A 12,279-nucleotide genomic window follows, 5' to 3' on the forward strand; every position below is an offset into this window, starting at 1 on the left:
AAAGGTCACAGTGAGACGAACAAGCATCTCAGACTGGTTGACTTGACTAGTGTCGACCTCATTAAATGCTCTAGTCTGGTGTAGCAGCAAGTGACCTATGATGAACAGCAATAATGTGTTACTTTGGATTACACTTCCACAACTACCATTACCAATTACCATATTTTAAGTTAAAGCATATGTGAAAAGACGCTGACTCACTAAATCACTGTCCTCCATCCATGTAATTAGAGCAAAATCTAGTCATACTGATACTAATTGGCAAGCTATCAGCTGTCAAACAAAGTTGTGCTATTCAGACTCTCTGGCCTCTAGTTGAACCCAAACCCTGGAACTCATGTTTTGGGCTTATAGTGAAGGAAAGCTCCCGAAAATACACACACAGACACACACGTACACACACACCTACACACACTTGCACATAACACACACCCTTGGGTATCGTTAAGCCCTGCTTACCAGCTCAGTGAGTCTGGCAGGCAGCGCTGCTGATATTCTCGTTCTATTTTGGCTGCTCCCCTTCTGCATGCTCCTCCAAATCCTGCTGCTCTCCTTTCACGCATTTTATCTCCCAAGTCAGGACTTACAGTACGTATACTTCATGTGAGGAGGGTTGTGTATAGGGCCACAGGGATAACTTATTCTAAGTGCAATCCTCAGAAAGAAAGGAAAAAAAGAAGCCTGGGAATGCATGACAAGCCTCTGCATAAACCGTCAGAGACAAAGTGTTCTCATTTAGACTCTTAAGTGCAGCTTATGATGATTTTATTACAGTAAATGAAATACAGTATTCTATTTGAAATGTAGTCAAACAACATTCAGTATGGCTTCTGTAATCAGTGTTTTATTTTCAATCGAATTTCCCATCACAAAGCAATGATCAAAGATTCACAATTTATACATAGTATATTCATAGCTAATGTAGATTTTTTTTTCTTAATAATGTTTGGCAGAATTCAGAGAGCCTGATCTATGTATATTATTGTTGTCGGGCAGATTCCTTGCATATCCAAAACTTACTTTTTTATAATTAAGAACCAGGCATCTTGCCATATATTGCTATCGTATACTGTTGAGCACCAACATGCACAACAACAACTCCCCATAATCATCATTAATCACTAATTTAAGTCGCAAAAAAATAATAATAATATTAATCGCTTAACAAAACAGCCCCACTCAAATATATCTAACCTATCTATTTTCATTCATTTATGTTTAAAAACCATGCACACTTTCAATCTTGAGGCGGCACACTGCCGCAAGGCTCCCACAGAGTCAATAAGTAGAGTAAGAGTATATGACATTTGTCAGACATTTGAAGTGTCCAAAAGAGTCAATCGATTTCCTCTGCTATTTTTACCACGTTAGCTTGGTTAATTAATGGTTAATCAATTGTAAATAAATAAATAACTGACCACGAGGGGACTGACCATTAGACCATTCGATTTGTGGAAAAATATATACTAATTATAATTACAGATTTTATTATATAATTATTTACAACGAATGCATTATCTTAATGTTTGAGCATTCATAGTTTTTGTGTGGATTGGGAAAATAATTGTGACTGTTATTTGTTGAACAAAATAAAACATTTACAAAGCAAACAAGTTTCTAGTGAGCCTCAACTGAAAATAAAGCAGCAAAAAATATAATCATAAAAAACTAAATCCAGCCACATAGCTGATGGTCAAATGGGCTCAAGTTGATCCCATTAGAGATGCTTGTGACCCCATCGCTGCCTGATATTTACAATGCAGTCAAAATGGCGACTTATGCTCTTGGACCATTATGGAATGCCAAAGCTGGCACGCCGCCTTGTGTTCGTGCGACCGCTATTTGTAGAAGGCAGTGTTTGAGGTGTGATTAGACAGTCAGCAGAGGATGGTGATACATTTTTGACTAGCCCAAATGTCATGGCGGCCATGTTGCATTTACATAGCCTGCAATCCCGTCTTTCCCTATGAGCTGGACTTTTTTTTTTTTTTTTTTAAATTGATCACATCCATTTCCTCAAGACATTTACTGCTCCCCGATCCTTTGCCTTTTCCACTAGGCCCTATATAGCGCCTCACTTACCAGCCCTCTCCTCATTCATTTACTGCATCTTTTTGCCATGCTTTTTGTCGCCTCTATTTTCTCTCACCAAGCTTTTTTCAAGGTTTTTTTCCCCCACCAAATCCCAAGACATAATGGGTGTGGTGTGCTATTAACAAACTTATATTATTTATGTATGTATCGTTTTATCATAACAGATAAGTGCATGGTCATGAAGTGAATGTTGTTAATTGGCTGTGGTCTAATCTTGTATTGAGATTTGATTTTACTTGGCAGGAATGCATAAAAACAATTTCAATTTTCACCAAACTTAGGAGGCAGGAATGGACCAAGGAAGGACCAATTACATTTGTGTTTGATGGATTTGGTTAAAGGGGCAGATCCATTTTATTTCCATTTTATTAAATTGCTTGATTCACCTATTTTCTTTTCTCAGACAAGAGGGTGTGTGTTTGAAAAATAAAACAATCGGGTATATGCAGAAGTTAGGGCTATTTGAAGGTGGACAGTTTAGTGAAGATAGAAAATAAACAAAATGGCTTATAAAAGAGTGTGTTTAGCCATTTATCTCAACCTATGTAACCCTTTGTTGTATTTTTTTTAACTTGCTACCTTCAGAACTTTAAGTATCTAACAAATAAACTGCATATACACACACACATGCCAGCTCTAAAACCACAGATTTTCTCCTCCCATTAACCTACAATTCCCACATTGCTCTCATTATACACACACACATGCACACATGTACAGGGTATCCAGAGCAATCTAATCAATTGTTTGTCCAGCTTAGAGGCATTAATGAAAAGTTGGCATCTCTCTACCATAAACAGACGCCCATTTGATTTGTATTTAGTGAGCAAAAAAAGTCTGTATAAATTAAACTTACTATATAAATACATTGCGTTGACTTTGTTTGCTTACAAGCTGCACCAACAGGGCTGTTGGAATGGAAGTCAATTGCATGAAAAGATTTTTAGTGGGAGATTTGCCTTTCAGTTCTGAGGTTGGCGGGTTGAATCCGGGCTTTGGGCTTCCTTATATGGAGTTTGCATGTTCTCCTATGTGTTTTTTTTTTCCACATTCCAAAACCATAGTTCTTGGGGTAACTCATTCACTGCCATGGAAGTTTATCGTCATCGCCTGGAATCCAACCGGTCACTGTCATCAAAGTCTGTAGACGTAAAGTTTTCCAGGAGGTAGACGTGGAGGGGGGGCTGGCAAATCTCGTCTGTGAATATCAAGCTTCTAAATGACTGTAATGCCGAACAGATCCATGTACTGTGGATGGCGGGAGTGCAGCGCTTTGGATTATTTTGGGGATAAAAGATTAGGGATGACTTTCGGCTTGGCCCGTCGATTGTCAGGAAGAGCAATCCCAACATGTTGGAAGCTAGACAAGTTTAGGCACCTCACACTAGAACGGAATATGTATTTAATATTGATACCATAAACAGAGTATGTGTCTCGGTAGTTAGTAGGAACCGTGTGTGTGCCTGTGTGTGTGTGTGTGTGTGTGTGTGTGTGTGTGTTTCCTTTCTATAGTAAATAGATGGACAGATTCTAAAGTATGTTCACTCCACAGAGTTTATGTGGTTAGGTGGACAACATCATATGCACAACAACTGGAACTGGAGAGTCACAGTTGAAATTATAATACTAAAAAAAAAAAAAAAAAAAATGCAGCTAGTTTTTGGAGAGATGCTATTCTACTTCCTGATTACGGACAAAATGCCCTTAAGTACGGGAGACATTCCACTAACGAGAGGTGCAGCACTGCTTGCATGCCCCTTTCACTCTAACATCTCTACTTGCATGCCTGTATTTTTGTGGTGTGCAACACGCACACAAAAAAAACATACAGCAGAGTGTAAATTCAGTTTCCCCTTGAGGGATTACAATCAGTACAAAGTAATTTTTTTCTAAAACTGTGAAAGCAAGAACTGCATTGAGTTTTAGGTGATAAATTCTACGGTACCCGTACTCAGCAGATTTTTCTCACCGATTGCTTTTCGTGGACTATGACTTTTTTTCTAATATTATCACGAATGTGTTTAGTGGACAACATAAAAATTGTGAACATGTTTTAGTATAGCAGTCTAGCGCTCAAGAGGATATGTTAAATATACTGTGTTGAATAGTGAAAAAAAAAAAAAAAAAACTGCCTCAACGAATTTTCAAATGTGACAAAACATTGAACATTCAACAGTCAATAATCCATACTCATGACTTTAATTAGGCAATGTACATCAATATCCTGTTTACAGCTCATGTCAGTCACATGCCAATATCAGTCACATAATAATGCCAAACAAAATTTGGCATTATTATTTTTGCAGACACAGACTTGTATTGGATATCAGTAGATTGTGCAAGCATACCTAATGTTAGTGTAGAATATTTTCTTCTTAAACAGCTCAAACCCGATAGGGATTAACATCATTAACGCACCCTTATTTAATCTCTATATGAGCTGTTTTTCCTTCCCCTCAGGGTTGATTTGAATGTTGTTGATAAGAAGAGCCCATAAAGAACTGGATAGTGTGTGTTGATGTGTGCAAGGAAAAGGACCATTAGAAGTTCCCCAGGGAGTAAGCACATACCGTATTTGCCTTTGAATCACCACCCAAGGGAAGCAATCATGCACAAATGTACACGGGCTTTTATGTGTGCGAGAGAGAAAAAACAAATAATTAAAAAAAATAAGTGTTGAGGTGAGGAGTTTCTGAACAGACGAACAGCTGTCACACTGACATTAAAACAATTCTGCATGTGCAACTCAATTAAATTTGTTTATGTTTATCCATTGAAGATAGGCCATTCGCATACTGCATCCTTGATTGCGTCTACATACATGAAATATGGTGATGCTAATGCTTACATTAATATTATAATGAGCATGTATAGGCATGGGAAGGATGCTAGATGTATGAATGTATTTTATTGGCAGCTGACTGTTGAGCAGGGCGTGGTTTCAGCAAATTCAGATGACACGCCACTCTCTGAGAGCTCAGAGAATCGCTTGATTTTCCACAATTTTGAAGCCTCATTTTATATACTTAGCGATTTTTCTATTTATTCAAATTTAGCTGGCTTGTCTACGACACTCCTCTCTCTGGTGTGTCAAACTTACAAGACATTTGTTATTTTCACTTTATAGAGACATTAATTCATTATATTTGTCCTATTTCACTGAAAACTCAGACCCTTTCCTGTCATGTCAAGTCCATTTCGGGTTCTATAGTCATCATCACAATCACTTTGTCATCACTGGAACCCTTCTGTTGGCATTTATAAGAAAGCACAAAGTACACATGGAGGTAATCATTTCGATGCTCACTGAGCTGAAGTCGCACAGGATTTCCCGATGTCTCGTCAGGCATGATGATGGTTAGAAATTTTTTTATTCCAGAAAATGTGAGTTGTTCTAACGCTGAAATTTAAGTCTGTCTTCTAAACTAAAATGTTTGTTATCACATGGAAGAACCTACTGCCTGCATTTCCTCCTATTGCTATCTTTTATTTGATTTTTTTTTCTATATTTTTCTCTTTTTTTTGTATGCAGCGTGCATACAACAGCCAATTTTCATAATGATTGCAGTATAGTTCGAATGAGGGGAAGCCAAAGAGAGTGGAACATTTTCAATCTGCGTAGCCATGGAAGGTGTGATAATAGGGTTGCATAAATTGGACTTGTTTGGCAAGGAAAACATCTGAACAGGAAAGCGAGCAATAGGCATTACACCACGTGCATTCCTACTTACGCACATAATATAAACTCTTTAACAGGCAAACATGCTGGGTAAGGTCATGTCAAGAGCCTCCAGAGTCCCAAACACTGCAATTTGCCACAGTTGGGGATTTACTTTGGTCCTGTACTCAGTCTGCCTTTTTCACGAGACCCGTATTAGCCCATAATAAATAAACTGATTCACCATGCCATTGTATAGGTACTACAGCCACTATAGCAATATAATATCCTATAATAATTGGCCATAATATAAGATTCAGCACATTGCCACCTCTCTTCATTTGCATTTGAGATGCTCTCTTTAATGTTTTATATGTGACATATAGTTGACCTAACAGTTTTAGTATTTGAACATCTTAAATTGCTGTTGTAAAGATGAACTTCTACAGAAATCAAACACCTCGGCAAAGATGTTTGAAGGCATTTTATCTGGGTTTGAGCGAAAATAGCAACAGGTAAACACAGATGCATGCAAGACTGAATTGTGCCAAATAGAATTTACTCATAGCTGTGGAGGAGGTAGTGGTACGCTTCCAGTTCTAAGGAGGACATTTATATATACTTCTGCTTGCCTGCACAGATGGTTTCATGACTGTAGTGTGTCTGCCAGGAGAGAGCTGGCACAGCTGGTGGATGCTGCTGAGGATCTCTAATAACAGCTTCAATATGGAACGGCCCGGTGCTCACAGTTGAATCAATAAAAAATTAAACCTGTTGTGCTCTGCAGGTCATCAATCATGCTAATATTTTACAGGGAAATGATGCTTGTATATAGGTCAAACAAAGAAATCTGTTTTTTTTTAGTATACGAATTTCACATGTTGTCAAGCCTTTTGGATAAGACCCTTTAAACATCAAATGCCTGATATGTAAACCTTCATCTTCAAGGTTTTCATGAGTATGCAGTGATTTGTTGTTTGGAATGTATTTATTTATGTGCAGGATGATATGAAAATATCAAGCATTGAAAAAAATAGGTGGGGCATGGGTTATGTTTATAATTTAGCCATGGCAGAAGTTTGTGCGCTAACTCAATGCAGGTTTTGCATAATCCATGCATGATCTTTGTTACAGTAGCCTACTGTAGCCTATTTTCGTTTTTACTTTTGTTATGTTTTTCCTTGGCATTGATCTTCATTGAGTCACTGATGGTGTGTGTGGTACACTCGCCTGACTGGTGCAGGCAGTGTGGGTTCAGTTCCCACTCCGTGACGGTGTGAATGTGAGTGTGAATGGTTGTCCGTGTCTATATGTGCCCTGTGACTGTCTGGCGACCAGTTCAGGGTGTAGTCCGCCTTTCGCCTGAAGTCAGCTGGGATAGGCTCCAGGATAAGCGGTGTTGAAAATGCATGGATGATCTTCATTGTTTGACCAAATGTGTTTTAAGTGTAGGATTACACAAAAACTGATTTTACTGAAACTTTATGGAGTGGTGTTTGTGCCAAGCAAAAAACAATGAAATTTTACTGCATATTCAAATTAAAATACAAGTAGGGGAATTTATTTGGAACAATGGAACGTTTCCCGCCATCCCACAATGTAAATGGTCCAGGTTCTATCTATCCATCCATTTTCTGAGCCACTTATCATCACAAGGGTCGCGGGAGTGCTGGAGCCTATATCAGCTATCATCGGGCAGGAGCCAGGGTACACCCTGAACTGGTTGCCAGCCAATCGCAGGGCACATATAAACAAACAACCCTTTGCACCACGGGGAATTTAGAGTCATCAATTAACCTACCTTTGGTATGTGGGAGGAAACTGGAGTGCCCAGAGAAAACGCACGCAGGCACGGGGAGAACATGCAAACTCCGGATTGAACCCTGGACCTCAGAACTGTGAGGCAGATACTCTAACCAGTCAACCACCGTGCCGCTGGTCCAGTTTAGTCTTTTTTATTTTTACATTTGACATAATTCTCTGTGTTTTAGCCTTGGCGGAGGCCTATGTGCAAATTTCTGTGGAAAATTGCAATACACACAATGCATGAATCGCATAAAAAGATTAATACTTTTTAATTTTGTCTTTGCATTTTATAGCAACAGTTTTTCCTTGGCAAATACATTTAGCCTCTGTTTACCAAAGCTGGAAAGTGCAAAGGAGCAATGTATTGTTTTGATTAGCATTTCTTGGTTTGTTTGCAGGATGTTGGAAAAACTGCACCAATGTCCATAAAAGTTTTTAGAAAATTATTATTTTCTCTTTCTTATAATCACAAGCAGAATGGAACCATTACCCTTGCCCAGACTATACAAATGGTAGAGTCTAATTCCTTTGTTCTTAAGAATGAAAGTAGCCTACCAACTAAAATACCGGCGGACAAACTACGGTTCTCCACAATATACAGTACTGTGCTAAATTCTTAGCTCACCAGTAGCTTTGTTTTTATAATGATCCTTTTTCACAGCAGTCTTTAGGACTTGTAAAACATTCAAAAATAGGACACAGCAGGTTCACACAAGTGAATACAAAAACAATGTCCACAAAACTTTGTAGAGGAAGGGTGCATGAGGGAAGAACCAATTAGATTTCAAAAACCAATTAAATGTCAATCCATTTTGGTGATAATTAGGATAAGGGTGCATTATTTCTTGTACCATGTGGGTCAGTGTGGTACCATGGGAACCTTCCAATTCCCAGAATTATATTGGCACACCCTGTCTTATCTTCATCCTCCATTAACCAGAAAATAGGCTCTAAAAACAACAACAACCAAAAAAGAACATTCATTTAAATGTATTTTCTGCCAAATACATCCATCCATTTTCTTCCGCTTAGCCGAGGTCGGGTCGTGGGGTCAGTACCTTTCGCAGGGAACCCCAGACTTCCCTCTACCTGGCCACTTCGTCCAGCTCTTCCGGGGGGATCCTGAGGTGTTCCCAGGCCAGCCGGGAGACATAGTCTCTCCAGTGTGTCCTGGGTCGTCCCCGGGGTCTCCTCCCGGTGGGACGTGCCCGGAACACCTCAGCAGGGAGCCGTCCAGGAGCCATCCTAATCAGATGCCCCCCATCCCAGAGTTATCAAATCAATATATTTGTTGTTTATTTTGACCGGTGCAGGACAGAAAACCCTCTTTTGGATATGTATATGGCTCTTCAATGAGTTAATGTTTTATTTCTCAATCTTAGGAGATTTTCACTGAACTACTATTCTTTTTATTGAGTCACAGTAGGTTGCCTGAAGGCCAACTTGGTAATCATTTCCCTTTTTCCATATCCCAACAAACATTATCTTTCCCATACTTAATATTAAATGAAGCCACTTGAGATGCGGAGCATTTTGTACTTAAAAAGCTGATGTTACAACACTGGCTAGTCTGATCAGTTCATATCATTTACCTATCAGGGGGAGTGGCAGCACAGCTGGTGACGCTGCAGTTGTGCTGCAAGAACAGCTTGCACTCAGACATACAGGACATCAATGAAAAGAGACATAAAAGACCTAATGGCTGGAGGTTTCTCTCATTTGCAGGGAGACAGTGTGGCCCCAACATGCTCAAATTACTGATTTATGTCTAGGATTTACACTTTAATCTCTCAAACATGGCATAAATTGTTTGGTCTCAAAATGTACCATATGCAAGTTGTAAAAAAGACAAGTTACAAAAGTTTCCCCCAAAAAACTAGAATTAACTAACCTAAATCTTCCCTCTGCAGGGATTTGTTGTCTCTATGTGAATAATTATTGTGTAAAAGAGGTTACATTCCAATTTACCATCGAGCTTTCCCTTTATAAATAAATAAAAACTGAACATGCACACAGATACAAGCAGGGTTTTAACAAGGTGATTTATGTTTGCGTGTTTGCTGTTGTTATTTTGTGTGTGTGCGTGCATGCATGCGTGCGTGTGTGTAAATAGAAAATGGACCAGCTTATTTTAATCTTGCTTTATGGTAGTTGGGAAGTGCATTTCTGCATAAAGTACATTGTGCAGATGACAAAGACAGTGATGCATCCATTAAAACCCTTATTTGTAAAACAATGTGGAAAATAATTTGGTATTAACTTGTCACAATGTCATTGGAAAAGAAAAGGGATTAAATGACACTGACAATTCGCATAGCAGCTTCTGTTTTGCAATGTAACAAAAAGCATGCCGCAACCAATCTTCCATGTTGCTTAAAAACTGAATCCTCCCTGAAATGTTGGACATGTGACATTCAATCATAACCAATGTATTTCAATCACAAAATATTACACATATATATATATATATATATATATATATATATATATATATATATATATATATATGTGTAATATTTTGATGATTTTGTGGTGGAAAATCGTATGGAATGCTACAGCCGTTGTGGGTTAATCGACACGACTGCAGTGCTATTAAGAATGTGCTCTTTGTTTGGCGGGCTCACGGTTTGATCCCACCGACTGCCCTTGTTGAAAATCAAATTCATCTAAAATCTAATTCCCTAACTCCCCAACTGTTTGACAGTTGCTAATTGATTTGGTGTGTCACTTCACTACTATGTTGGGTGAATGAAGTTATATTTAATGCAGTGGATGTAACACCCACGTTAATAAAAATAAATGTGTTTTAATCTAATGTAGGCGGCACGATGGACGACTGGTTAGAGCATCAGCCTCACAGTTCTGAGGACCGGGGTTCAATCCCCGGCCCCGCCTGTGTGGAGTTTGCATGTTCTCCCCGTGCCTGCGTGGGTTTTCTCCGGGCACTCCGGTTTCCTCCCACATCCCAAAAACATGCATTAATTGGAGACTCTAAATTGCCCGTAGGTGTGAATGTGAGTGTGAATGGTTGTTTGTTTGTATGTGCCCTGCGATTGGCTGGCAACCAGTTCAGGGTGTACCCCGCCTCCTGCCCGATGATAGCTGGGATAGGCTCCAGCACGCCCGCGACCCTAGCGAGGAGAAGCGGCTCAGAAAATGGATGGATGGATGGATGGATAATCTAATGTAAACGGAGGTGAAAGGTGGATGCATCTGCACTAATGGAAAAGGTATTGAGAGGCAATACTTGAGCTGGGACAGATTGAACACGTGATTGGTCTTGGATCGAAAGACTGAAGAAAAATCTGCACAGATGGAATAAGAGACGGGCCAAGCTGAAATGGAGATGGAGTAAAAGACTAATGGTAACTGGTTAGAGGACTAGAAAGGAAACACACAGGCTGGAAGGGAGATTTGTTGTTGTTTGTTGTTGTTGGGATGGACAGATGAAAGATTGGTAGCACAACATACCACAATATGCAGCTATATAACAAAACTGGACAAGAGAATGGTTAGACTTAACTGTGGAATAGAAATTATGTTTGGACCGAACGTGAGACCGGGTAGAGTAAAAAGGAGGTTGGATGGAAGACTCGACTGCTACACTTCATGTGCTAACACAAATTGGAGCAAAATTTGGGGTTACTTGGAGAGATGGAAGAAGAGAGAGGTTTTATACACTTGAAAGGATGATAAAACTCAAGTCAACACAATGAGATTAACGACTATTTTAGAACAATGAATAGCATCAACTGCATTGAGAAAAGTACAGAAGTAGTAATTCCAAGTATGAGACTGCTGGATAGCACACTGTGGCAGGAAAGGAATCAATAGGTTGGTACAGAAGGAGCAAGGCAGGCTAATGACAACAGATGAAACCAATGACTGAGCCAACAGGGACTGAGCTAAAACATAAACCCAAGGGAAGCATAAAAACAACAATTAAAATGCCAAAGTAAATCAAAAATCCAGATGGGACAGTGACAGATGCTTTCTTTTTTTTACATATGCTTGCTACCGCCATTTATCCTTTATATTGCAATTGTATATAATATTACTATAATCGCATTCCGTTTCATTGCCTGCAGCGTGGGCTAATTGCAAAGGAAATGAACTCATGCTCAGTACAACCCCATTAATAATGCAGGCAGATATAATATATACCAGGACACAACCTGTATTTGATGAAATTACTTCAGTGGCCGACTGTAACTGTAACAAATGGATCACATTACCTCCGAAGTCTGCTCCCCTCATCTCATCCCCCGAATACAGTGCACCAGCAAACACGAGCAGCGGGAAATTAAAACTTCAAAAGGGTAAATTCAGGAAGCGACAGAAAAACAAAGACGAAAACCTCCCTTCTGTAGTATGATCCCCCGTGGCGGCCAGATCAAGTTAGTTCCACCCCTTTGACAGCTTCGTTAAGTTTATATTGTGTTGGGTTTCATATATCTTTGTATAACGCAGTCTGATCGTGTTTATCGTATGTGCTTTTTTTTCCAGTATTACAGTACTACAGGTCAGTATTTACCTATGCCTACACAAGTAGAGTGCTTCCATCGCTGTATGTACTCTTTTATATCTAGAGTTATAGTGTCTTATTCTCAGGTGTGTGTGTGTGTGTGTTCCTAAATTTGACAGCCACATGCTTCTATCCCATTGATGCTACTCTCTCCTGCCAAGTGCATTGAGAAATGTCACCAAAGGCTCACAGAAGG

At 39.3% G+C, this 12,279-nt stretch overlaps 1 protein-coding gene across 1 annotated transcript in view; it reads right to left on the reverse strand.

Moving 5' to 3' along the window:
* The window catches only part of LOC133413298 (ephrin type-A receptor 5), a 93,977-nt gene extending 82,094 nt beyond the window's left edge, over positions 1-11,883 (reverse strand). Inside the window, exon 1 of the mRNA XM_061697453.1 lies at positions 11,794-11,883. Coding sequence (XP_061553437.1) covers positions 11,794-11,815 — 22 coding nt within the window. The 5' untranslated portion in view covers positions 11,816-11,883. The remainder of the gene's footprint in view (positions 1-11,793) is intronic.
* Positions 11,884-12,279: the final 396 nt, after the last annotated feature.

This window comes from Phycodurus eques, chromosome 15, assembly GCF_024500275.1.
Source record: "Phycodurus eques isolate BA_2022a chromosome 15, UOR_Pequ_1.1, whole genome shotgun sequence".
In the NCBI taxonomy this organism is placed as follows: domain Eukaryota; kingdom Metazoa; phylum Chordata; class Actinopteri; order Syngnathiformes; family Syngnathidae; genus Phycodurus; species Phycodurus eques.